This window comes from Cervus canadensis, chromosome 24 (genome assembly GCF_019320065.1).
Source record: "Cervus canadensis isolate Bull #8, Minnesota chromosome 24, ASM1932006v1, whole genome shotgun sequence".
Taxonomy (NCBI): domain Eukaryota; kingdom Metazoa; phylum Chordata; class Mammalia; order Artiodactyla; family Cervidae; genus Cervus; species Cervus canadensis.
The window spans coordinates 13,356,512-13,383,366 of NC_057409.1; the positions used below are offsets into that span (position 1 = coordinate 13,356,512).

General features: G+C 40.3%; 3 protein-coding genes across 5 annotated transcripts in view; 2 read left to right on the plus strand and 1 right to left on the minus strand.

The window, feature by feature from the left end:
• SNRNP40 (small nuclear ribonucleoprotein U5 subunit 40) overlaps positions 1-9,949 on the minus strand; it is a 33,622-nt gene extending 23,673 nt beyond the window's left edge. Inside the window, exons 1-4 of the mRNA XM_043446162.1 lie at positions 9,718-9,949; positions 7,348-7,477; positions 5,893-5,986; positions 4,216-4,381 (exon numbers count right to left, since the gene is read on the minus strand). Of these exons, the coding sequence (XP_043302097.1) occupies positions 4,216-4,381; positions 5,893-5,986; positions 7,348-7,477; positions 9,718-9,861 (534 nt within the window). The 5' untranslated portion in view covers positions 9,862-9,949. The remainder of the gene's footprint in view (positions 1-4,215; positions 4,382-5,892; positions 5,987-7,347; positions 7,478-9,717) is intronic.
• Positions 9,950-10,077: 128 nt separating this feature from the next.
• Positions 10,078-26,855, plus strand: part of ZCCHC17 (zinc finger CCHC-type containing 17) — a 49,482-nt gene continuing 32,704 nt past the window's right edge. For 2 of the 3 annotated variants that reach the window (XM_043446164.1, XM_043446165.1), the window contains exons 1-3: positions 10,080-10,188; positions 19,091-19,211; positions 26,051-26,108. In XM_043446164.1, the coding sequence (XP_043302099.1) occupies positions 19,146-19,211; positions 26,051-26,108 (124 nt within the window). In that variant the 5' untranslated portion in view covers positions 10,080-10,188; positions 19,091-19,145. Of the gene's footprint in view, positions 10,189-19,090; positions 19,212-26,050; positions 26,109-26,855 lie in introns of all 3 variants that reach the window. The other variant, XM_043446163.1, reaches the window with a different exon arrangement.
• On the plus strand, positions 15,421-16,673 carry LOC122426893 (selenoprotein F-like). The gene has a single exon (XM_043446171.1). It carries the CDS (start codon positions 15,443-15,445, stop codon positions 15,929-15,931), a length of 489 nt encoding a protein of 162 aa, XP_043302106.1. The 5' UTR covers positions 15,421-15,442; the 3' UTR covers positions 15,932-16,673.

The window sequence follows — 26,855 nt, forward strand, 5'->3', positions numbered from 1 at the left end:
TTAAAAAAACCCAGAGTCAAAAACTAGTACCAAGGAAAGAATAAAGTGTACAAAGCAGTGTGTCCTGTGTACCCTTGAAATAAGTTACTATTTCTAGGCTTCATTTTCCTCCTTCATAAAGTGAGGATGCTGGAGGAGATCAGTGGCTCCCAGAATGTCATACCTGCTCTATCAGATCACTTGAGAACACATTTAACATTCTGATTCTTAAAAACACAATACCACTGATATTAGCATCCAAAAAAAAAAAAACAAAAAAGAGAAACACTTAGGTGCAAATCTAACAAAATACGTATGTGAGTTCTATAAGGAAAACTTAAAAAAATGCTAATGAATGAAATAAAAGTAGAACTAAATAAATGGAGAGACATTCCACGTTCATGGGTAGGAAGACTCAATATATCAAGATGTTCGTTCTTCCCAATTTGACCTATAGATCAATCATACTGATCAATGCAATGTCAACTAAAATTCCAGCAAGTTATTTCATGGAAATCAACAAACTGGAGTTTACTTGGAAAGGCAAAACATCCCAATTTGCCAACACAATATTGTAAGACAAAACTGGAGGACTGACCCTACCCAACCTCAGGATTTACAATAAAGCCAATAATCAAGACAGTGCAATATTGACAAAAGAGCTGACAAATAGATCAATGAAAGAGAATAAAAAACCTAGAAATAGACCCCCATAGTCAACTGATCTTTGACAAAGAAGCAAAGGCAATACAATGGAACAAAGGGGACTTCCCTGGTGGTCCAGTGGCTGAGATTCCACACTCCCAATGCAGGGGACTCAGGTTTGATCCCTGGTCAAGGAACTAGATCCCATATGCTGCAACTAAGAGCTTGCATGCCACAACTAAAATCCAGCTCAGCCAAAAAAAAAAAAAGGTTGGGGGGGAAACAAAGATAAATGACTTCAACAAGTTGTGCTGGCACTGTACATTCACATGTTTAAAAAAAAAAAAAGCACAATCCATGAAAGGAATCATTGATAAGCTGAACTTCACTAACATTAAACATTTCTGTGAAAGAAAATGTTAAGAGAATTAGAAGACAAGCCACAAACTATGAGAAAACACTTGCAAAAAAACACATCTGTTAAAGGACTGTTATCTAAAATAAAGTACAAAGAATTCTTAAATTCAACAACAACAAACAAGCAGGTCAAAAACTGAGCTTTAAGAGTTCTCATCAAAGAAAAACATTTTTTCCTTTTCTTGTATCTATGTAAGAAAACAGATGCTGCTGGTCAAACCTGTGGTAATCATTTCACAATAAAGTTAAGTCGAACCATCCTGCTGCATGCCTTAAATTTATACAGTTATATATGTCAATTATTTCTCAATAAGACTGGAAAAAAAGGTATTTTACATGATATATCATTGCAGAAATGCACAGTAAAATGACAGTACAATACAACCACACACCTACTAGAAAGGTCAAAATCCGAAACACTGACAATACCAGATGCTGATAAGGATGGGGAACAAAGGAATGCTCATTCAATGCTGGTAGGAAGACAAAATGGTGTAGTCACTTCGGAAGACAGACTGGCAGTTTCTTACAAAACCCTTAATATGCGTGCGTGCTCAGTCACTTCAGTCGTGTCCGACTCTGTGTGACCCCATGGACTATGGCCCGCCAGGCTCCTCTTTCCATGGGATAATCCAGGCAAGAATACTGGAGTGGGTTGCCATTTCCTTCTCCAGGGATAAGTATGAAGTGAGTGAAATGAGTGAAGTGAAGTCACTCAGTCGTGTCCAACTCTTTGTTACCCCATGGACTGTAGCCTAGCAGGCTCCTCCGTCCATGGGATTTTCCAAGCAAGAGTACTGGAATGGGTTGTCATTTCCTTCTCCAAACCCTAACGATAGAACCCAGCAATTGTGCTCCTCAGTATTTACTCAAAGGAGTTAAACACTTGTTGTTGTTCAGTTGCTAAGTCGTATCAGACTCTTCGCAACGCCATGGACTGCAGCATACCAGGATTCTGTCCTCCACTATCTCTTGGAGTTTGCTCAAGTTCATGTCCATTGAGTCAGTGATGCTATCTAGCCATATAAGGTGAGTTAAAAGCTTAGGTCCACACAAAAACCTACACAGCTGTATAGAGCAGCTTTATTCATAACTGCCAGAACTTGGAAGCAAACAAGATGACCTTCAGTAGATGAATGGATAAACTGTGGTATATCCAACAAAGGAATATTATTCAGTGTTAAAAAGAAATGAAGTATTAAGTTGCTGCAAGGCAAGATCCCGCATGACATAGCATGCTGCAACTAAGACTCGACGCAGTCAAAGAAATTAAAAAAAAGAAAGAAAAAATACGGAGGAATCTTAAATGGTATTACTAGGTGAAAGAAACCAAAATGAAAAGACTATACACTTTATGATTCTAACTGTATGACATTCTGAAAAAGGCAAAACTAGGGAGATAGTAAAAAGATCAGCAGTTGCCTGGGGTTGAGAGAAATGACTAGGCAGAATATAAAGCATTTTTCAGTTCAGTTCCCTCGCTCAGTCGTGTCCGACTCTTTGCGACCCCACAAACTGCAGCACGCCAGGCCTCCCTGTCCATCACCAACTCCTGGAGTCTACCCAAACCCATGTCCATCGAGTTGGTGATGCCATCCAACCATCTCATCCTCTGTCATCCCCTTCTCCTCCTGCCCTCAATCTTTCCCAGCATTAGGGTCTTTTCAAATGAGTCAGCTCTTCGCATGAGATTGGAGTTTCAGTTCAACATCAGTCCCTCCAATGAACACCCAGGACTGATCTCCTTTAGGATTGACTTGTTTGATCTCCTTGCAGTCCAAGGGACCCTCAAGAGTCTTCTCTAACACCACAGTTCAAAAGCTTCAATTCTTCAGCGCTCAGGTTTCTTTATAGTCCAGCTCTCACATCCATACATGACCACTGGAAAAACCATAGCCTTGACTAGACGGACCTTTGCTGGCAAAGTAATGTCTCTGCTTTTTAATATGCAGTCTAGGTTGGTCATACCTTTCCTTCCAAGGAGTAAGTGTCTTTTAATTTCACAGCTGCAATCACCATCTGCAGTGATTTTGGAGCCCAGAAAAATAAAGTCAGCCACTGTTTCCACTGTTTCCCCAACTATTTGCCATGAAGTGATGGGACCGGATGCCATGATCTTAGTTTTCTGAATGTTGAGCTTTAAGCCAACTTTTTCACTCTCCTCTTTCACTTTCATCAAGAGGCTCCTTAGTTCTTCTTCACTTTCTGCCATAAGGGCATTGAAAATACTATGTATGATCCAATAGTGCCAGATACATGTCATTACACATCTGTCCAAACCCATAGAATGTACAACACTGAAAGTGAACCCTCATGTAAACTATGGACTTTGGGTGACAATGATGTGTCAATGTAGGTCCATCAACTGTAAAACACACATCATTCTGGTAGGGGAAGCAACGCATGCTAGGGGTAGCAGTTAAATGTGAAATCTCTGTACCTTCCCCTAAATTTTGTGGTCAACCCAAAATTACTCTAAAAATTAAAGCCTTGGGGCTTCCCTGGTGGTCCAGTGGTTAAGACTCCATGCTTCCAATCCAAGAGGCCAGGATTCAATTCCTGGTCGGGGAAGTAAGATCCCACACCCATACGCTACGCAGTGTGGCCAAAAAAAAAAAAAAAAAGTCTTTATTTAAAAAAAAAAAAAAATTCCATTCTAGACCTACTGAACCAGAATCTGGGTATTTTTAACAGGTTTTTCAGGTTATTCTGATATTCACAAAGGTTGGAACTCATTGGGTTAAATGACCTTTAACATCCCATCCTTTGTAACTAAAACCATATACTGACCTTTTTATATACTGACTTAAATTTCACAACATCCTTATAAGAAATTTATATTATTGTCACTAAAGACTGAGAAACTGAGGATCAGAAAAGTGTCACATAATTAAGTAAACACTAAGTCAAGAATCCAATTATTCTTGGATGGTGGTCTACTTTATTCCAAGTAACAACTGTTCTACATGGTTGTAACAGTCTGCAGGATTCATCAAAGAAGGAAAAAAAAACTCAACTGCTTATTATCTGAAATGTATTTTAAAGAGTGTCTGTTTTTGGAAATATATGATGAAACAAAGTTGTGGAGAGAAGGGTATAGCATAGGTGGGGAGACAATATAAGTTTCACATTTTGTCACCTCAGAAACCCTCAACGGAGACAGACAACACCCACCTTAACTGTGCCGTCGTCACTGCCCGTGCAGACAAGCTGGGGGCCCCTCCTGGCCGGGTAGCAGGAATTCACAAAGGAAGTATGCCCCTTCAGTCTTTTCACCCTCTCGCCTGTTTCACTATCCCACACCGCCACAGTCTTGTCTGTGGAGGCTGAGAAGAGCATACTAGAAAGCAAGAGGAAGAAAAAAACGTGAAGAGAAGGAATAGCAATCTATCTTCCTTACTTGTCAAAATGCACCCAAGTCTTCAAGATCACTAACATGCTGTGCTCTGACAGCTTGGCACCTGCCTCGGGAAAGTCTCACCCAATGTACCAAAATCCTAATGGCAGTCTAGACCCAGTTATAAGGTCTACTCTAATAGATGTAAAAAAATTTTTTCCATTTGTCAGTCCACATGACATATTGTACATCTAATATGGCAGTCTTCTCAATTTTTCCCTTCTTTGTGATATACTACACTTTACACATCCTTCCACTTGAAAATGTATAATCACTCCCTGTTGCAGAAGTAAGACAGATAGTAGCAATTCCTGGCTCAGTAAATCTAACTCTTTCTCTAAAAATCAAAGTTTTTATTTTGCCTCTGAGAATGACTTCTAAGTTATGATGCATTTTATAATGATTTCTTTACTCAAACAGGAAAACTACACACAAGGCTATGTACCTAGTCATTCAAGGAACCCTAAAATTTTTAGAGATAAGAGCTGTAAGACAATAAATGTCTACTGAAATACTGAATGGGATTAATTAACTTTGTAGAATTACATTTTCATATCATCTGTAGTTATTCAATTGATAAAATATTTATAATAAATGTCACAAAAAAAACAGATAATGACAGTTGAATAATGTTAAGGGTAAAAAACAGCAGACAAGATTGTATTGTATAAGAGCTCTTTTTTTTTTTTTTTTGACTGTATGGCTTACAGGACCTTAGTTCCCCAACCAGGACTAAACCTGGGCCATGGCAGTGAAAGCACTGAATCCTACACACTGGACTGCCAGGGAACTTACACAAGTAGTTCTAATACGTACATAAAAATCAAACTGTTTTGAATAGGAAAAAATCTTGAGAGAAATATACCATAATATTAACAGTGATTATCTTTGGAATGGTAAAAATGTGGTGTACTTTGTCATTTTCCCGCCTTTTTTTTAGTTTTCTTGAAACAGATTGTTTCATTACTTTTATAATAAAAAATAATTAATTTCTACAGAAGGAAATTATATTTTATGTCTTAAAAAAGAAAAAATTTCTGGCTGTTGAATGTTAGATAGATATTATAAATGCATACATGGAACAATGGCCTTCCCTGGTGGCTCAGACGGTAAAGAATCCATCTGCAATATGGGAGACCTGGGTTCGATCCCTGGGTTGGGAAGATCCCCTAGAGAAGGCAACAGCTACCCACTCCAGTATTCTGGCTTGGAGAATCCCATGGACTGTATAGTCCATGTGGTCGCAGAGAGTCAGATGTGACTGAGTGACTTTCATACCGAACAATAAACACTTTACTGGGGGAGACAGTGATAGGATGATAAAGTGGTTGTCCAAAATGCAGTAATTTTTGATAGCACAAGCTCTTAAGAGAAAATTCAGGGATTAAATATGGAAGGACGCCAAGAAGAATTAACATAAGAAGCAGTTGTCATCCACTATGCGAAACACTCACCTGCCGTCTGTGTTATAATGAAGTTCCATCACTGCTCCACTGTGTCCCTTCAATGTAGCATAGTTATCGCAGTCACCATAGACATTCCACAACACTGTTAGGGAGACGGGGTTCTGTGAACATTACTAGGCAAAATAAAACTATTACTGGCCATGGAAAGGGTACTTAAGAATTCACTAGAACAACAGTTCTGAAATTATACTCCTTTGAAACACTATTAATTTTATCAGCAATATCAATCTTCTTTACATTAGAACAAAAATAATGCAGCATTTTCACATTTCATAAAATAAAAACATTTTAGATAATGGATATAATTTTTTAAATCTTAATTTTTCTCCCATACTTTAAAAAAGTTGGCACTCACAGCTAGTTGTCTCCTATGAGTAGAAGCAGACTACAACATGATGGTACTTATGGGAAACTCTAGAAGCTGCAACTGACTTGAAGGTCACATGGCAATGACTTTATACTACATTTACTTAGTGTACATGTACTAAATACCTATCCAAGTGCTGGGGTAAAATAAGGTAAATGAATAGAGACAGTTCCAATTCTTAGGGGGCTTGGTCCAACACAGAATGAAGTTTGATGAATATTATTAAGGAACACTATATATATAATAAGCTACTTAAGAGTTATTTTCCTGCTGATAAAACTGCTTCTAGTCTGTTTGATGAAATTAAGTATATCAGTAGTTAACGTATGTTCAGCTAAGATCCCTAAGCCTTTCAGAGACTTGGCCACGAGTAAGTTTAAGGAACACAGAACTAGAAACTGAAATCAAAACAGACATCATTCACCCTGAGGCACAGTTAAAAGAACAGAGTCAAAGGACCCATTTCATCTTACAATGTGGCAAATGATGCCAGAGGAAAAAGTGTCAGATGTTTCTGTTACCTTCTCTTTTGCTTTTTCTCATGATTTCTTCAATATGATTTCTACTTATTTTCCCCAAATGGGTGTTCCTGACTAGAAGCTGAGAATCTGGTAGCAGATCCAAGAGACAAGTACATTATCCAAGTGAGTTGCCCTGTTAGGATTTCCTCCTTCCTTCCTGAATGCTAAGATTCAGAGGCTGTGGATCAAGAGAGCCTCATATCTTTGGGGAAAAAGTTCTCTCTCTCCTCCTTACTCTCATTAGCTTTAAAGTATAGATCTTAAAGTTTAGGCTTGCTAAATCAGCTTGAGATTTGCCTCCATGAAGAGCAAATTCCCAAACTAGAGGAGCTCACTTTCCAGCAGGTGATATAACTCCTACTGTATTTACCACATGGACCCTAAGTTCTACACCCAAAATCATTCAGTATTTTCATGACTCTCTTTTAGCATATCAGCCACACAGTTTGTTATGTGATCAATTTAGACTGATACCTTTTATAGCACTGAAAGTTTTAAAAAATAATCAGTATTTGGCAGAGAGCAATTACTCCAGATTCAAAAATTATGCCTTACATATCAGTCGGTCAAATCCTGCAGATGCTAAGGTGGATCCATTGGGGTGAAACTTGCAGCAATACACTTCCCCTTCATGTCCTGAGAGAAGCATGATTGGGGCTTGAAGGGAGGAACATCTTGGAGGACCCTGAACAAATGAGAGAAGTACAGGGTAGTCATTATATACAAAGGAGACTGAAAAGTTGGGGAATGGGGAGTACAAGGAAAAGACAATGGAAACAATGATGGAGTGTATTTCTCCTGATTTAGAGAATAACAAGTCTTCTCATATAACTTATGCCTCCGATCTGATACTCTGTTGCTGAAGTTTCCAGTGTCTGTTACACTAACTCTCCTCCTTCACTTGCTCTCTCATAGCCAAATTTTAATTCCTCAAACATGTTAAACTTATTTCTGCCTCAGGATCTTTTGTTGCCCCTGACAGGATGCCTCTTCCCCAAGATCTTTCTGTGTGTGGTTCCTTTCCAATGCCTTCTCTCCAAAAAGTCTTTCCTGGAACACTCAAGCCCAAGCAGCACCCTACCTCTCTTTTGCATTTGATCAACACTACTGTTTTCCCTCAAAGAACTTATCACTATCTGAAATTATGTTTCTTATGTATTTGTTTACAATTTGTCTCCCCTGCTCTGCCACAAGAAAAGCTCTGTAGTGCAGGAACCTTACCAGTGTAACATTACAGTTTTCCCAGTCTTTAGTTGGTTTAATGAATGAATGATTGAACTAAGGTTTCCAACAACCCTGCAAGGTACAGGTTATTGAAGAAAGTAGTTTTGATTATGGTCTTGGACATTAAGAACAGTCATAGTCGTGGGCAATTCAAAGAAACCTGGGCTGATATTCTTGTCAGACAGAAGTACACTATTAGTACTCCGCAAATCTCCTTAGCAGTTTCCAGCTTACTCATTTACTCAAGAAATACTGTATCAGATACTGTCCCAGGCACTTAGGAAACAGTATTGAACAAAATAAAAAATGAAGCTTGTATTCTAGTGGGAAGGACAGAAAGGAAAGAGGGTGAGCAGAAACAAGTAGAACATATAGATGGTGGCATGTGTTATGGAGAAAAACAAAGCAGCAATGCGGGTGAGCACAGGGTATGGCAATTTAAAATAGGCTGGTCAGGAAAGTGCAAAAGTGTTATCTGAGCAGAGATTGGCAAGAGCTGAGTGTGTAAACCATGTGGACACTTACAAGAGTATTTCAGTAGAGAGCACAGCAAATGCAAAGACTTTGTAGCAGGAGTGTGGAAGCCACTGTGACTGGTTAAAGGTGAGCAATGGAAAATTGGTAGATCAGAGAGGTCAAATGAAAGAGGGCAAAAGATTGCCAAGATTTCAGTTTTACTCTGACTGATGTGAAAAACCATGGAAAGTTTTCAGCAGGGGGTAATATGATCTTATGTTTAGAAGGATTCCTCTGGCTACTGGGTTGAGAACAGACTGAGCATCCATAAACAGAAACAGGAATACCATTAGGATCCTACAGCAATAATGCCGGATGAGATAATAATGGCTTACACCAGGAGCTAGTGATGGAGGTGGTAGAAAGTGTTAGTCACTCACTCAGTTATGTCCAACTCTTTCTGACCCCATGAACTGTAGCCCGCCAGGCTCCACTGTCCATGAGATTTCCCAGGCAAGAATACTGGAGTGGGTTGCCATTTCCTTCTCCAGGGATCTTCCTGACCCAGGAATCAAACCCAGATCTCCTGCATTGCAGGGAGACGCTACCAACTGAGCTATGAGGGAAGTCCTATCACTTATTATATAAATTTGTTTCCCCGTCTACAAAATAAGATAATAATATTTCCTAACTCTTAGGAAGTTACCGAGATTAATGGAGTTTTTATTTACACAGCACAAGGGCTTAATAGATGCTAACTATTCTTTGGTTATTACTAATACCAGTGCAGAGAAACACAGGGAAAAGCAAGTGTCCCAAGTCCCCGAAACGAGCCAGCGGCATTCATTTCCTCCCTTCCCTCGTTCGTTCATTCATTCATCCATCCATCCATCCATCCAATCTTCCAAGTTTTCTGAACGTTTATCGTTTATTCTACACTGGATCCCTGGAACATTTAAGAAGTCAAAACCCTGATCCCGGTTCTGAGCTCAAGATCCTTAACTCTTAATTCTAACACCTCCTCACAGAGCGGTCAAGACGCTGAAAACAAGCGTCAAATAGAGAAACACAGGGAGAACCGCAGGCTGTCCGCCGCCTTTACTGTGTTTTTCTGCTTTAACTCCAAGGAGAGTCCCGCCCCGCTCGGGAGTGCGGGTTAAGGGCCGCGCAGGATCACCGGGTGCAAGCGCTGAAGAGGGAGGAAGATGAGCTGAGGGCCGAAGGCCGCCTGCTCCTTATACTCACCGCTTGCAGCAAGGCTCCCGGCGCCGCCTGCTGCTGCCCGGCTCCAGGGCCCGACCCTGCCGCTCCCAAGAGTAATTCATGTCGCTGCCGCTTGACTGGGACCAGTGGCAACTCTGGGCCCTTACGCTTCTGCTGTTCTATCATGGCGGCTGCCGCTCTCCTCAGGCCGCCACTGACCGCGCCGACACCCTCAGGCACCTCACGATTGGCTTGGACTTGGTCTTTCCCGTAGAACTTCCGGCCGATAGAACCCAATCGACTTCCAATATACCTCTCAGCACCGCCCCCTGAGAAGTTTCCTGTTATTGGTCAGTTCTTTCTGACATCACTAGGTTTCGAATTTAGGATTGGTGGATGGAGCTGGAGTCCCGCCTACGCGCGCTGTGTCTTGTGGGTGGAAGCTCACTGACTGGGTTTTGGTGTTTCGTGCAATGCTGCGAGGGGAAGACCAGACGCTGACAACGAGTGAGTGTAAGGAAGGTCGAGGGGCGGGTGGCTGTGGGATCTGGAGGAGGCGCCTCCGTTGTGTGGTCTGAGGCTGGCCCTTCTCAGCTGCAGGTTTGATTGCAAGGAGCAAAGGGGAGCCTCGAGTTCCTAGAGTTTCAAGCTTAAGAGACGCGGGTTCGATCCCTGAGTGGGGAAGATCCTTTGGGGGAGTGCATGGCAACCCACTCCAGTGTTTTTGCCTGGAGAATCCCACGGAAAGAGGAGTCTGGCGGGCTACAGTCCTCGGCGTCGCAGAGTCGGACACGACTGAAGCGACTTAGCACATAGCCTGGGTTCCCTTTCTAGCCTGGAGAAGAGTTTTGGGAGCCTCTGCACCAGCCTGGGGCCCTCGATGGCTGACTTCTTCAACAGTACCTTCCGTGCAGAGCCCTGAGCCAGGCGCTCCCAGGGAGAAAAGGCCCATCTCCTAACCTCCGCCAGGGTCCTTCCTGATTGAGGAGGCCGACTTGTCACTGCCATGATTCTGCAGCCTTTACTAGCGCCTCCTCAGTGCCCCTGAGAAAGATAGAGATGAAGGAAATGTCCGACTCTTGGCCTCCAGAGTACAGTTTTGTTGAGAAATTCGGACTCAGACCTGTGAACTAGGCCTTCTTCTCCGTCGTCCAAATAATGCAGAGCGCTGGGGAGACACTGTGAACCAAACATGGCCCCTGACTTCAGAGCTTTGTGTCCCGGGTTGGGGGAAAATAGATGGTCACCTGTGATCTCACTAGGAAATGTGAAGTACGAAGTGTGTGCTACCTAGGAGAGGTACGTGGTGTTATGAGTGCCTGAATAAACAGGAAGGCTTCTCTGAGGAAAATATGCCTGAACTGATAGCCTCAGGGAAGAATTATAATTAGTTGGGTGAAGCGAGGAAGGCAGAATGTTCCATCTAGAACAGCATGTGCAGAAGTCCTGTGGCAAATGCGAGAAAAATGACTAAAAGGCACAAAGAGGCCATTGTAGCCAGGACAGAGAATGAAGGGGAGTGTGGTACAAGATGAAGCTGGAGGCCAGTAGAGGCCAGACTTTGTATCTTTTACTTTAAGATTAATGGGCAATAACAGGGTTGTTTTTTGTTTTTTTGTTTTTTTTGCTGGTTGGAGAGGGTGGTGGTGTGGGGAAGGCAGCTTGATGCCTAGTGAAGACTGGGATATTGGTGGAACTGAGAGCCAGAGATTTCCTGGACTTCTTTGCACCTAAGATGAGAATTGAATTTAGAAGTGAGAGGAGGAGGGTGAAAGGTGCCCCGTTTTGCTGACAAATAAAGCAGAGGCTTTTTGGTTCTGTGAGTTTCTGTAGTGAGAGCCATAACTTTCTTATCATGGTGAAAACTGTTGTTTTGTGGGTTAGGAGTTGTTCCTGGGAAGTTCTACCAATACTTCTTATAGCCCTTTCAGTAATTTTGTAAGTCGCATAATACCTGGCAGTAAATCCCTTTCTGCTTAACCTAGTTAGAATGGGTTCTGATATCTGCTGCATTCCATCAGCGTAGAGGTGCTGCTGGTTAGGTGAGCTATAAAGACAGAGTTAAAGGGAAGTTAGGCTGTTGTTTGAATGATGGACTATAGAATCTAAGCTGGATAAGGAAGAAACTGAAGAAAAAGGAGAAGGCTGATAGATTGGGAGAAAATAGAGGTCAGTAGGTCCTGGTTTCTTAAGAGGTTGGCTTCCTAAGTGGCTTAGTGGTAAAGATTCTGCCTGCCAATGTAGGAGATGCAGGTTCCATCCCTGGGTTGGGAAGATCCCCTTGAAGGAGGAGATGGCAATCCGCTTTGGACTGTATAGTCCATGGAGTTGCAAAGAGTCGGACACAACTGAGTGACTTTCACTTTCAGTATTCTTACTGGGATAATCCCATGGACAGAGAAACCTGGTGGGCTACAGTCCTTGGGGTCGCAGAGAGTTGAACACAACTGAGTATGCAGGCATGCACGCTTATGAGGTCAACAAACAGTATTCTCTGCTAGAGGACTTCCATTTATCACTAAAGGTCTACTCAGTTGTCACCTTTTCAACTTTTAAACTTCCTTGTTTTCCCCAGGCCCTTCTTCTCTTTCTTGTTTTCTTAATAATTTGAACCTAATCACTTTTTTGAAGCACTGATCTACTGCATTGTAATTGGTCACCATTATCCTTACTTACATGACTAGGAAGTTTCTGAGGACAGAGGTGGTGATGAAAAGGATGGTTTAGTGGCAAGTATGTGTGTCTCTTGGCACAGCCTAAAGTTTGTGTCTTTCAAGCTATGAATTTTGGGGCTTCTGTAGTGGCTCAGGTGGTAAAGAATCCACCTGCAATGCAGGAGACCTGGGTTAGATCTCTGGGTTGGGAAGATTCCCTAAAGAAGGAAATGGCAACCCTCTCCAGTATTCTTGTGTGGAGAATCCCATGGACAGAGAAGCCTGGCAAGCTACAGTCTATGGGGTCACAAAGAGTCAGATACGACTGAATGACCAACACTAGCTATGAATTTTGAACAAGTTACTTCATTCCTTTAAAATGGAGATATCTACTTTGTAGAGTTGTTATAAGAATTGAAAGGAGGTTTATGAAGTGCCTAACACAGAGCCTGACATATAAAATCAATGAAGGTGCTGAATTGATAAATTAACTAACAATGTAAAATCAAGTAAAATTAAGTACTTCAGTAATTCAGTTGACAGTTATACATTTCTGTGTGCTCCATACTGTGATAAGCACTGATGATTTGAAGGATCTGGTGATGATCAAGACAAGGGCATGCTTAGAATTTCACAATCTAGAAAAAAAAAAGAAAAAAATTAGTAAATAGGATTTGAATCCCATCTCCATCATGCATGGTTTTGTAATCTTGAGCCAGATCAGTAAGGTGACACATGAAATCAAGTTCCAAAGTGGCTATATAGTAGTATCTTTCCAATTTAATATTCTATGAACTTCTTATTGCTTGAGAGATAGGAGAAGAGGATGTGGTTATTTTTTCCCCCAATTGCAGGCACATGAAAAAAAGCCTGAAAAATTACAAAATTATGTATGTGCAGTACAAAAAACACTTTTTAATGAGTCACTTGCAAGTTAAGTTGCTGACTGTTGCCCCGTCTCCCATGAATTAGTTTTACTGCAAACAAGGACATTCTTTTGTGTAACAATAACTTCTAAAATCAGAAAATTAACCTTACCTAACTACCTCGAATCCTCACGCCTTGCTCTTCCATCCTTGGGCACTGATGCTCCATTGGATTACCCCAGTGTGCAGACATCCTCATCATACTGCTTCTCCCCACACTGGATTGCTCTTCTTTGCAAATTTCCTCTTCACCCAGCATAGGCTCTAACTTCACTCTGGGCTGCCATTCCCCTGCTACACCTCCCATTCCCATGCTACACCCTCTGTTCCCATTTCCATTCCCACACTATATTTTCTTTGCTGCCCTTTGTTTTGGGAAGGAAGTGGCAAATAACTGGATCCCTGTTGCTTCCCTATTTATCATAGTTACTTAAAGCAGTCAATGAAACAATTAAGGGAGATTTTCTGTCTTTAGAACTATTGCAAGGCAACTCCAAATGGTATACCTCATTCCTTGTCAATTTACTAGGCCTTTTAAGTCCACAGATTTGGTCCTATTGAACTAGACTACTATACCTATCTCAATGTTTTATAAACTTTTTAAAAGCAACAGAACTGTTTTTTTCCAAATGAAATGTTACATTAAAAAAAAAAATGCTTAATAGGTAAACCAGATCAAAGCAGAATATACTGTTAAAAGTAGGCCCCATCCTATAATCCACCCCCCGCCCCACCATAACACATCCCAAAGCTGGGAGGGCAGTAGGAATCATCAATAATCAAGTGTTTAGGACTTCCCTGGTGGTCCAGTGATTAAGAATTTGCCTGTTGATGCAGGGCTCTCTCCCTGGTCTGGGAACTTAAATTCACAAATGCTGTGGGGCAACTAAGCCTGGCCCTAGAGCTGGTGTTCCACAACAGAAAAGCCACCACAGTGAGAAGCCTGTGCCACAACTAAAGAAAGCCCAGGCCCAGCAAGGAAGACCCAGCACAGCCATAGATTAAATAAATAAATATTTTAAAAAAATAAAAAAGATGATCAGCATCTACCTAATTACTGGGGCGAAGCTCCTTGCTTCCTGACTGCCGGGGTGGGACCTCTCTGATTTTTTTTGCTTGTGCTCCCTCATCTTTAGTATGGAGACTCTGTTTTGGTTGGTTGGCTTAGGTCCTACTTTTCTGAGGTCCTTAGATATCTCAGAACAGACTTTTTAAAAATGAACTTGAGTTATTGAGAAGCTTCTAGATAACTACCATGCCTCCTTAGGTAGATTTTTTCCCTAGGTATTCGATTATTTTTGATGCGATTGTAAGGGAATTGTTTCCTTAATTTCTCTTTCTGGTAGTTCATTGTTAGTGTGTAGAAATACAGCAGATTTCTGTATATTACTTTGTATTTAAATTGGTTTTGTATCCTTCAACTTTACCAGATTCATTGATGAGCTCTAGTAGTTTTTTGGTAGCATTTTCAGGATTTTCTATGTATAGTATCATGTCATCTGCAAACAGTGACAGTTCTACTTCTTTTCCAATTTGTATTCCATTTGAATAACCATTATAAAACCCTAGGTTTCTGCAGAATATAATTTGAAAAAAATCTAAATACCATTTAAAAAAATGGTAACCCTTTACAGTCCTGAAATTGTAAGCCTGTTACTGTTGTATAATAAGATTTCTCTCAAAAATGCATCCCAGTTTCCTGCTTGAAGAATTTCATAGGGTTTCTCAAGCTACTGTTCTAAAAAAGGAGCAAATAGGAGAGCTTTATGCTTAGCTGTTCATACTCTTATCACAGCAAAAATCTGTAAGAAATAACTTAAAAGTTGTATAGCTCTTTCTGTGACTTTTGTTTAGAGAAGAACAGTTGATACAGTAGGTTGTTTGAATTTAATTTAGATGTCCTAGCTGCTGATGCCTGTATGGAGTCTGTACCTCAGTAGTGGTCCAAGAGTTGAAGGGATAATTGAGGTTTATTGATAGAGTCATTGGCCTCAGGTTAACTTTTGTTCTAGGATATGAGGTGAGGAAGCTGGGCTGAGGGAAGGGAGGGACTAGAGATGAGACTGCATAGCTTGGAAATTGGAAGAGGCAGGATCCAATCGGGCTATGATGCTTAGATTTAAGCTATTTATCAGCCATTTCTCAGGAACTGTCAAATCAGTAATAAAACTCATCTCTGGGGCAGTGATGGCGGCCCGGCCGTATGGATGGCTTGGCGCGGCGTTTGTGCTGCGGCTGCTGCTGGCCACCGTGCTTCAAACGGTCTCTGCATTGGGAGCAGAGTTTTCCTCAGAGTCTTGCAGAGAGTTAGGTTTCTCCAGCAACTTGCTCTGCAGCTCCTGTGATTTGCTTGGACAGTTCAACCTTCTGCAGCTGGATCCTGACTGTAGAGGGTGCTGTCAGGAAGAAGCACAATTTGAAACTAAAAAGCTGTATGCAGGAGCTATTCTTGAAGTCTGTGGATGAAAATTGGGGAGGTTCCCTCAAGTCCAAGCTTTCGTCAGGAGTGATAAACCCAAACTATTCAAAGGACTGCAAATCAAGTATGTTCGCGGTTCAGACCCTGTGCTAAAGCTTTTGGACGACAGCGGGAACATTGCTGAAGAACTAAGCATCCTCAAGTGGAACACAGACAGTGTAGAAGAATTCCTGAGTGAAAAGTTGGAACGCATATAAATCTTAAATTTTGTCTTATGCTTCTGTTACCTTGTCCAGTGAAATACTATAGAACCTAGAAAATAATTTAGTTTTGCTTTCTTCCATTGATCGGTCTTTTACTGTGAGGCATTAAACATCTAATTAAAAGTTGAAATGGCAGCGCAGCCCATGATAGGTAAGAAGTTAACAAAACCCTTTTTTTTTATAAGTTTCCATCCTTCATTTGTTGATACCACTAGTAACAGAATGCCTTGTAATAGACTTGTGGTTAATTATGCAAATGATACTTTGTGATAATTGGACCAGTTTTATGAACAACAGATTTTTAAATTAGGGAGGGTAATAAGGGAGATGATTATGGTGCCTCGTGTGCTGTGTGCTCTTTGAAAGTAACGACAAAAAACTTGAAAGCAAGTAAGACATACCGAGCCTCAACAGATTGCTTGTTCCCCAGATCCTCTGATATTTTTGTATCACCCAGCCTTCCTTTTAATAGAAATGTATAGTTTATAATGAATGCACTGCATAAAAACTTTATGGCTGCATTATTGTAAAAGTTTCAAGATCTACAGTAAGAGTGAAATATTTACATGAAGATTTGCATTAATGAAGACTACACAGAAAACCTCCCTGAGGATTTGTGTGGACCTAATACTTAGCAAATTTTTGGGCTTTACATTCTTATGGAAAAGTCAATTTAAAAATGATCATTTGTAAGACCAAAATATAAATAAAAAGTTTCAAAAATCTAAAAAAAAAATAAATAAATAAATAAAACTCATCTCTGGCTGACCTAACCAAAAAAGGGCAAGTTTATTATAAGGATATGAGTTGTCTTATGGAACTCAAGGACAGGGATGTTCCTGGGTGTTGGGATGTTTTAGAACTAGGATTTGAAAGGCTGACAGAATTTTCTTTCATTTTTGTTTTAAGTGAGACTGTTCAGTTACTGGATGGTCATTGTAAATCAGGAAGATTTTCCAAAAGTAGGACCTGAAGTAATCATCTGGAAGTATGGGGATGTGCTGAGGGTTCAGGAGAAGATGAAGTATTTGCTTATGAAAACTGAAGGGAAATAGAGTTTCAGGCCTTAATGTCTAGTGGGTCGCAAAGAATCAAACATGCTTACTGAGGCCAACAGACAGCATTCTCTGCTAGAGGACTTCCATTTATTCTTAAAGGTCTACTTGTCACCTTTTAAACTTCCTTGTTTCCCCCAGGCCTCCCTTCTCTTTCTTGTTTTCTTAATACTTTAAACCTAATCACTTTTTTTTTTTTTTAAGCACTGATCATACTGCACTGTGGGCTTCCTAGGTGGTGCGAGTGGTAAAAAAAAAAACCTCCTTGCCAATGCAGGAGACATAAGAGACGCACGTTTGATCCCTGGGTTGGAAATATCCCCAGGAGGAGGACATGGCAGTCCTTTCCAATATTTTTGCCTGGAGAATCCCATGGACAGAGGAGCCTGGTGGGCTATAGTCCATGGGGTCTCAGAGAGTCTGATTTATCGCTGAAGCAACTTTAGCACAACACACAGCACAGTGTGATTTATCCCGCAGTGTAAAGAGCCATGGTTAGGAGCCACTAGGTTGCTAGTTTCCTCTCCATTTAAAACCAGAAAGCTGAGCAAGAGTACCTCTAAGATCTCTTCCAACTTCAGAGTCCTGAGACTTGCTACTCTGGTAGCATCAGTATCACCTGGGAGCTTGTTAGATATGCCCTTTCTTGGGCATCACCCTGCTACTGCTACTGCTAAGTCACTTCAGTCGTGTCCGACTCTGTGCGACCCCATAGACGGCAGCCCACCAGGCTCCACCATCCCTGGGATTCTCCAGGCAAGAACACTGGAGTGGGTTGCCATTTCCTTCTCCAATGCATGAAAGTGAAAAGTGAAAGTGAAGTCACTCGGTCGTGTCCGACTCTTAGCGACCCCATGGACTGCAGCCTACCAGGCTCCTCCATCCATGGGATTTTCCAGGCAAGAGTGCTGGAGTGGGGTGCCATTGCCTTCTCCGGGCACCACCCTAGACCTACTGAATTGCAGTCTGCATTTTGATATGATTCATAAATAGATAAATAAGTTCAGTGCATCCAGCAATGGGATTATTATATAGGCATTAAAAAAAGATGTGTGTATTTGTGTATGAATTATTAAAATATAGAAGAAAATGGCTATTAATTAAGATTAATTAATGGTTTCATGATTCCATTAAAAAACCCATTTGTACATATAAAAAGTCTGAAAGGATATAAATCAGGCTGAATTAAAGATGATTTTCTTTTCCTCATTATTAATGTGTTATATGAACTTTTAAAATGAGCATGCATGTTTTTAATTTCACTAGGGAAAAAAGTAAGCTATACTCTCTTTTTGTAGTCATTTCAATGCCTAGTATCATTTTTAAAAGGGCTCCCCAGATGGTACAGTAGTAAGGAATCTACCTGTCAATGCAAGAGACGCAGGTTTGATCCCTGGGTTGAGAAGATCCCTTGGAGTAGGAAATGGCAACCTGCTCCAGTATTCTTGCCTGGAAAATTCCATGGGCAAAGGATCCTGGTGGGCTATAGCCCATGAGGTCACAAAAAGTCAGACACAATTGGACAACTGAGTACAGCACAACATTATTGTTAAAAGCATGGACTCTGATGTCAGCCAGAATTTAACTCCACCATTTTCTGGCTTTTTGACATAGACCTATTAAGTTGACATCTGGAAACCTTGGTTATCTCATCCATGTATACGATAATTAATAGAACCTACATCTTGAGAATTTTGAGAATTAAATTAGATATTAGATGTTCAGTACTTAGCATAGAGCCTGGACATAGTAAGTGCTTGATAAATGTTAGCTTTTATTACTATTATTCCTTTTTTTTACAGATCCGTTCACTGCCCCCCTCCCCCACCAAAAGCCTTTGCTTGGCAAAAGAGTATCAGTAATAACAGTTAAAAAATAATAGGCTAATGGCCTTGGGTAAGTATCAAACTGAAAAGAAGTAAGATCAAGGTTTCCAAAATTCCCCATAATTACAGTGGACAAAAGAGGTTTACGTAAAAGTACATGGTGTTAACTCTAATGGTATTATTCTGTAGGGACAACCTATGGATCAGCAGCACGGTTTTTTTTTTATACAAATATGTCTCTCACTGTTGCTTGTTTTATTTCTTTGTAACAGAATACTTCAGTTAGCTTTAGCAGAAGAGAAATGGAGGAACCATAGAGCATTAAGGATGAATTCAGGAAGACCCGAGACCATGGAGAACTTGCCTGCTCTCTACACTATTTTCCAAGGAGAGGTATAGTCTCTTGTCTTTGAAAACCTACCATTTACATTAAGCATAGATTAAGGGTGAAAAGCAATGGGGTTTGGAGCTCCTGAGTACTTGAGAATGCCTTGAACATTACAGCTTAAATGGGAAGGGATAATAGAACATCTGGCTCCCACATGTACCTCCTCTAAGCTCCAGACTTTTAACTACAGATTTGACATACTCATTTGGATACCTCATAGCGTCTCTGATTTATGGGATTTTTTTTTTTTTTTTTGGTCATGCTTCGTGTCTTGTGGAATCTTGGTTGCTTGACTAGGGATTGAACCTGGGCCACTGCAGTGAAAGCCTGGAATGCTAACCACTAGGCCACCAGGGAACTCCCTCTAATTTATGTTTTAAACTGAATTTTTGATTTTCTCAAGAAATCTGTTCTTTCGATCTTTCCCATCTCAGCAAATGAACCCAGTATTCATTCAGGTACCCACGCTAGAAATGCAGGCATCATCCTTGATTTCTTCACTTGATTTGGTCTTTTTTCTTCTCTCCAGTCTATTAGCAAGTCTTATCTTTCTGCCTCCCAAATATGTCTCTTGTGTCCATACTTCTTTATCCCTGTGGCACCCCATTAGTTTAAGTTTTTCATCTCTTTCCTAGCCCTTCCTGGGTTCCCAACTTCTTTTGTAGTTCCCTTCCCATTTGTTTTCCCACATTGTAACCAGAATAACGTTTTATTTATTTATTTGGCCACACTGCACAGCTTACAGGATCATAATTCCCTGACAAGGGATTGAACCCAAGCCCTTGGGAGTGAAAGCCTAGAGTCCTAACCACTGGACCACTAGGAAATTGCCCAGAATATCATTTTATTTTTTTATTTTTTTTTCCCAAAAGATTTCAACAAATTTATACAATATACATTGAGCACTAATTCCTGTACAGCTTATTCTTTCTAGTTTGGATCCAGCTATTCCAGTGTATTATGAACCAGCAGAATATCATTTTAAAAACAGATTGGACAAAGCTGCTTTCTTGAAGCTCCTCTCGGCTTCTCATTACAGTTAAATATATCCAGATTTGCTTTTATGACCCTTACCTGACTTGGCTTCTGCTTACTCTGGCAGTGTTGTTTTGTTTCACTCTATTCATTGTCTTGTTGTTGTTGTTTAATTGCGAAGTCGTATCTGATGTTTTTGTAACCCCATGGACTGTAGCCCCCTAGGCTCCTCTGTCCAAGGGATTTGAAATGCGGATTCGATCCCTGGGTTGGGAAGATTCCCTGGAGAAGGAAATGGCAACCCACTCCAGTTTTCTTGTCTGGGAAATCCCATGGACAGAGGAGCCTGGCGGGCTACAGTCCATGGGGTTGCAAAAGAGTCAGACATGAATTAGTGACTAAAACAACAACTCTAACTCTGGCTCCTTATAGCTTCAAACATTCTTAAGCCTGCTTCCTTCTCAGGACTTTTGTACATGCAGTTGTCTCTAACTGTCTCGGTTTCTCACCAACTTCTCATCTTTTAGGTCTCAGCCCTAATGTTATCTCCCTTCTTTCAAAGCAAAAGAGATTGTTTTCAGTGTCTTATGAGTACCTGTTTTAACTATATCATTCTTATGGCATTCATACTTTATGGTTGACAAAAGTTTTGCCACCTTATAATGTGAGGCCTTTGAAGACAGACTATGTGACTATTGGTTGATTATAGATAAATGTGGTTCTAGACTTCTATTAAGTGGATTCCAACTTGTAATGTATAAGTCAAGATAGAAAGGATGATAACATTCTGACAAATAGCAAACAACTGCTCTTCAGAACCTCCGTCCTCTTTCTTTAGGGCCTATGGTATCTCCAGAGGTCAGTGAGATACTAGAGCACAAAAAGAAGAAATGGTAGCTCAGGGGATAAAACTGATTTTTCTGATCATGAAGGCCTCACTTGTCAGGTATTACACAAAAGAAAGAGGAGCTCTTTCCACAAACTGACTCAGATTTCCGGTAAAGTGGCTTCTAACCTTTATCTTTTTATATGAGACAGGGCTTGAGTGTAGGTTTTATATTTTATTGGTCAAGGATGGATGGGCTAGAGTAATGTTCAGAAAGAACTTTATAGTTGTAATACTAAAACTATAGTTATAGTATTTCAGGAACACATTTTGAAAAATGCCTAGAAGTGACTGGAATTAGAGAAAGAGCAATTTCATGATAAATTAGAAAGAAGAAACTTTTTCAGAATATTCATCCAGCAAACATTCAGTGAGTGCCTAATATTTATAAAGAAGTATTTACATTAAAATTCAAAAAAATTTTGTAAGCCTGATGTATGTCAGCACTTTGACACGTTATGTGTCATTGACTTTCTTGGAAGAAATTGTTAATCCCATTTTTATGGATAATGAAACTTCTTAGAAGTTAAATAATTGCCCGGATGGTTAATAAATGGCAAGTTCTAAATCAAGTTCTCCAAGTCTGCAGCTGGGTTTGTTCAATACATGTGTGGTGGAACCAAAAGATCCGAAAGAGAACTCTTGACTAAATTGGGTAGTATAGGAGGAAGGTAGATGGTAAACTTGTTGTTTACCATCATTTGTACCTCTGTCATGACATTTATAGTTTATATTATACTATGGTTACTTGTGTATATGTCTGTCTCCACAAGAATGTGTGTTACTGGAGAGCAGAGGCTATGTTTATCTTATGTATCTTGGTAACTAATTCAAATTTATTTAAAAATAGACTGAACATCTCTTTTTTTTAACGTTGTATTTTATTCCATAGTGCCTTATGTTGTATCTTGCATACAGGTGCTTGGTAAATAAGTGTTTGAATTAAATTTGAATCTAAGCCTTTTAGGATCAGTTCGCTTTGAAGAAACTGGTGGTGTGGCCCATATTCTAGCAGTTCTCTTAGCAGGCTCAGCATAGTTGGGGGGCCCAGTGACAGGATTGCTGACAAGCTAATATTCATCCTTCTCTTGTCCTCTGGGAGGCATCTTGGTGCCAGAATCCATTAAGCATGGTAGGGGGTACAAGCATAGCAATGAGATTTGGGATTTGGTTTAACCCAGCCATAACCAAAGAAATGCTGAAGCAAGATTGGTGTTGGTAAATTGGAAATAACATTGGACTAGAAGTCAGAAAACTTCTGTACCTGTTCCTGATACTTTCTAACTTTCTGACTTTAGACAGATAACTTATGTCTCTGAGCCTCAGATTCATTGTTTACATTATGGGAATAACTACTTTTAAGGCTGATGCAATGTCTAATCTGAAGATGGTAAATTCATTTTACCCAAGCCCTGAGTTCAGTTGAGATAATTACTGAATTTTCTCCCCTGAGCTGTTTGAGTAATTGTTCTTGGGACACCAGGCAGACTGTGTAATCATCTAAGGCAGGTGCCATTCTGTTAATTTCAAGTCTGACTGCACCCTAAGAGACACAGTGATGGAAACACCTGGTGTTAGAAATGGGCAGGAATGTGTTTTCCTAACTAAACAGTTGAGTGCATCCATTGTGGAGCACATTAACCTTCTCTTTTGGGATAGGCCAAATTAAGATCTGTTAGGATATTTCCACAAAAGATCATAATGTGATAGTGAAGTTTCAGGACTGAAAGGTGATACTGTTTTTACAGCAGTAAGGTGATTTGGGCCTCAATTTCCAGATGCTGCTTTTAAGTTGTTTAGATAATTATGCCCTTAAATAATGATGTTTCACAATATGAAGCATTTCAGCCCTCTATCTAGAACCCTGGAGCAAAAGCCAGAGTGCCTTTAATTGGTCCAGAAAGAAGAAGGGATTTTCTTTTATTGTAGCTAAAAATATTAAGTTTTATCTTCTTTATCCATGCAGCCCTTTTTACAGAGAACAACTTGCTTTGTGAACTTGGACAAGTACTTCATGTCTCTGGTCTTCACTTTCATCATTTGAAAAATGACAGGATTGGATCAACTAATCTCTAAAGCCCACCTTGCCTTGATTTTAAGTACAGTATTTGCCTCATTGTCCTGTTTCTTTGGGAATACCTGGTCTCTACCCCAACATAGTATATTTGTCATTTTAAAACAGGAGTTTAGAAATGTTGGTTCTTAACCCATTCTTAATGCTATGTCTTGGAGAGTTAGTTTAAGTGCCCATTTAAGAATGAGGAGAGTGGAAGTTTTTATCTATTTCTATCCTAACATTGAAGTGAGTAGTGATGATGTTTGGTGGACTTTGAGGCACTGGATTAAGAGTCAGAGGATATAGATTCTGTGCCTACTGTATCTAAGTTAATTGTTTTGCTGTTCCAGTAGTCACTCGCATTTTTGTGCTTCAGTGTTTTAGACTTTAAATTAATAGAAAGCTACAATTTATTGAATGTACTTTGGATGCTGGGTACCAGTACCTGATTCGTTATTTGCAGCAGCAAAATGAGTACAAATGGGAAAGCAAGTTCTGTTCAAGATTCCACAGGTAAGAAGTGGCAGAGCTGGGATTAGAAGCTACATCTTTCATTTCAAAGCCTGGGCTCTTCCTATATCTAAACTGTTTTGCCTCATCTGGAACATGGGGGCCCACTGTATATACCCCTAAGATTGTTGCCAGGAGCAGATAAGATAACAAATGTCACATTGCTTTTGGCTGTTAACAGTTTTATAGTTAAAGGGAACCCATGAGCAGCTGTAGTGTCATTAAGGACTCCCTGGATTCAAATTACAGCTCTGCTACTTATTAGCTTTGAACATTGTGTATTTGAACACTTGGTCTCTCCATGTATCAGTTTTGTCATCCATCAAATGAGAGTAATAATAGTCCAACATTATATGGTGTCATGAGGATTATGTAAAGCACTTTGAATAGTGTTTTGCATGTAGTGAGTATTTAGTATATGCTAGTGAATAAAGGGAGAAGGCAATGGCACCCCACTCCAGTACCCTTGCCTGGAAAATCCCATGGACGGAGGAGCCTGGTAGGCTACAGTCCATGGGGTCGCTACGAGTCGGACATGACTCAGTGACTTCACTTTCACTTTTCACTTTCACACATTGGAGAAGGAACTGGCAACCCACTCTAGTGTTCTTGCCTTGAGAATCCCAGGGACAGGGGAGCCTGGTGGGCTGCCCTCTATGGGGTCACACAGGGTCGGATACGACTGAAGTGACTTAGCAGCAGCAGTAGCAGTGAATAGAGGTGCAGCAAAAATTATCTTCCCCTTTCCCTTCTTCGTTCCGCTTGTTTTAGTTATGTTTAAGCGTAAACAGTGATTGCCCAAGATGAAACAACTAAGTTTAAAGTCACTGGAAAGAACAAAGTTTATGTGTGTAACATTGTATTGAATATTTTATAAATAATAATGAATTTAGTGACAAGTACAGTATTTAGTGGCAACTTTAATCCCAATCCACAATTGGAAGCAGGGGTTAGAGGATAGAGGGGAGGACAGCAGTAGAGGTAGAGTCTGAGATGATGATTTATTTGACAAGGCTTTTGGGCCTTATGTTTCTGTTACCTATGGCCTGCATATTACATAGATCCATCAAGCCTCTTTTGTTGTTATTCAGTCGCTAAGTTGTGTCTGACTCTTTGCTACCCCATGAATTGCACCATGCACCAGACTTCCCTGTCTCTTCACTATTTCCCTGAGTTTGCTCAAACTCACGTCCATTGGGTCAGTGATGCCAACCAACCATCTCATCCTCTGTCGCCCCCTTCTCCTCTTGCCCTCAGTGTTTCCTAGCATTAGGGTCTTTTCTAATGAGTTAGTTGTTTGCATCAGATGGCCACAGTATTGAAGCTTCAGCTTCAGCATCAGTCCTTCCAATGAATAATCAGGGTTGATTTCCTTTAGGATTGACTGGTTTGATCTCCCTGCTGTCCAAGGGACTCTCAAGAGTCTTCTCCAGCAACACAGTTTGAAAGCATCAATTTTGGTGACCATGGAGTCGCAAACAGGGGAACATGACTGAGTGACTAACATCAAGCCTCTTACTTCTCTATTTTAGGTCAACTCTGCAAAAGACAACTCTTTTTCTGATTATATCTTTTCAAGTTCTGTCAGATGTTGTTTGTGTAATGACTTTTTCTTTAATTGTCTTGATAAAACCCAAGACTCTGGTTTGGAGTGAAATAGAGCAAGCTGTATGGTCTTACTGGTTCAGAGTTCAGGGAAAAGAGATGCCTTACACGATCTAACCCGAATTATTAAACTTCTCTATTTGGATTGGGGACCTCCGTTCCAGATAATATAAACTGTAACTTTATATGGATGTGAGACTTACACCATAAAGAAGGCTGAGTGCCAAAGAATTGATGCTTTCAAATTGTGTCGGAGAAGATTCCTGAGAGTCCCTTGGAGAGCAAGGAGATCAAACCAGTCAGTCCTAAAGGAAATCAACCATGAATAGTCATTGGAAGGACTGATGTTGAAGCTGAAGCTTCAATACTTTGGCCACCTGATGCAATGAACTGACTCACTGGAAAAGACCCTGATGCTGGGGAAGATTGAGGGCAGGAGGAAAAGGGGACGATAGAGGATGGGATGGTTGAGTGGTATCACAAACTCAATGGACATGAATTTGAGCAAACTCAGGGAGATAGTGAAGGACAGAGAAGCCTCGAAAAGAGTTGGACATGACTTAGTGACTGAACAACAAGTATTATCATACCATCTGACATAACTCCAGTCTCACCAATGTTTTTATTAGAATCACACATACCTGTCAGTTTAAATCTCAAAAAGAACAGAAAGAATGTTTGACAGAATATCACTTTTAGGCAGTTTTGCAACAGACACAGGCAGTCAGTACCAAGTGAAAATTCAAAGGTTAAATTCTACAGGAGAGAGCTCATTTGTGTGACAAAGATTCTTTTTTTGTTTGTTTTTATAGGTTGCTATGGTCACAGACTATGGAGCCTTTATCAAAATCCCAGGCTGTCGGAAGCAAGGTTGGAACCAATAACTTGAAATTCAGCACTCTCATTTGGCTCTGTCTCCTTTCACCTCTAATTATAAGGTCTACTTTTTTCAGATAGTAGTTTGTTTTTGTTTCTAGTGTAAAGATACAAATACAGACAATTGATTAAAGTTCATTTTTAGGACGCCTTAACTCTGAAGAATGGTGTTTTTCTGACTTCTGGGGAGGGCAGGGGGCATAACCACTTGTGTTCACTTCTAGAAGTAACTCTTCCCGAAGTTTCTCCTGTGATCCTGTTGAGTCACTTGACCTCTTTGGACCTAGGATTTGGGGGAGAGCAAGCTACTTATTCTCTGAGACCAACATTGTGAGTTTTCTAGTATGTGGCATAGGGAAAGGAAATAGTATTGTAACCAGTACAAATTTATATACATAAAATGCTTTAAACTTTCTTCATAATTGATAGGTATCTATTGAACATTTTTAGAGAATCCTTTTTGTATCTATAGTTTTATTTGTGTCTCCAAATAATTGTGTTAAGTAGATTCCGTAGAATGGTGACCTGCTCAGAATGTTTGAGCTAGGTTATAGCATGGTCAGGACTAGAACCCAGGCCTCCTGATGCGGATGTACTAAAGATCTTAATGTAAAAGATGTACATAAATATATTATTAGGAGAAAATATAGAAGAGTATTTGACTACATAAAAGTCAATATAGAGGTATATTTGACTATATAAAAGTAAAAAACATAATTGCAAACATCATCATAAGCAAAG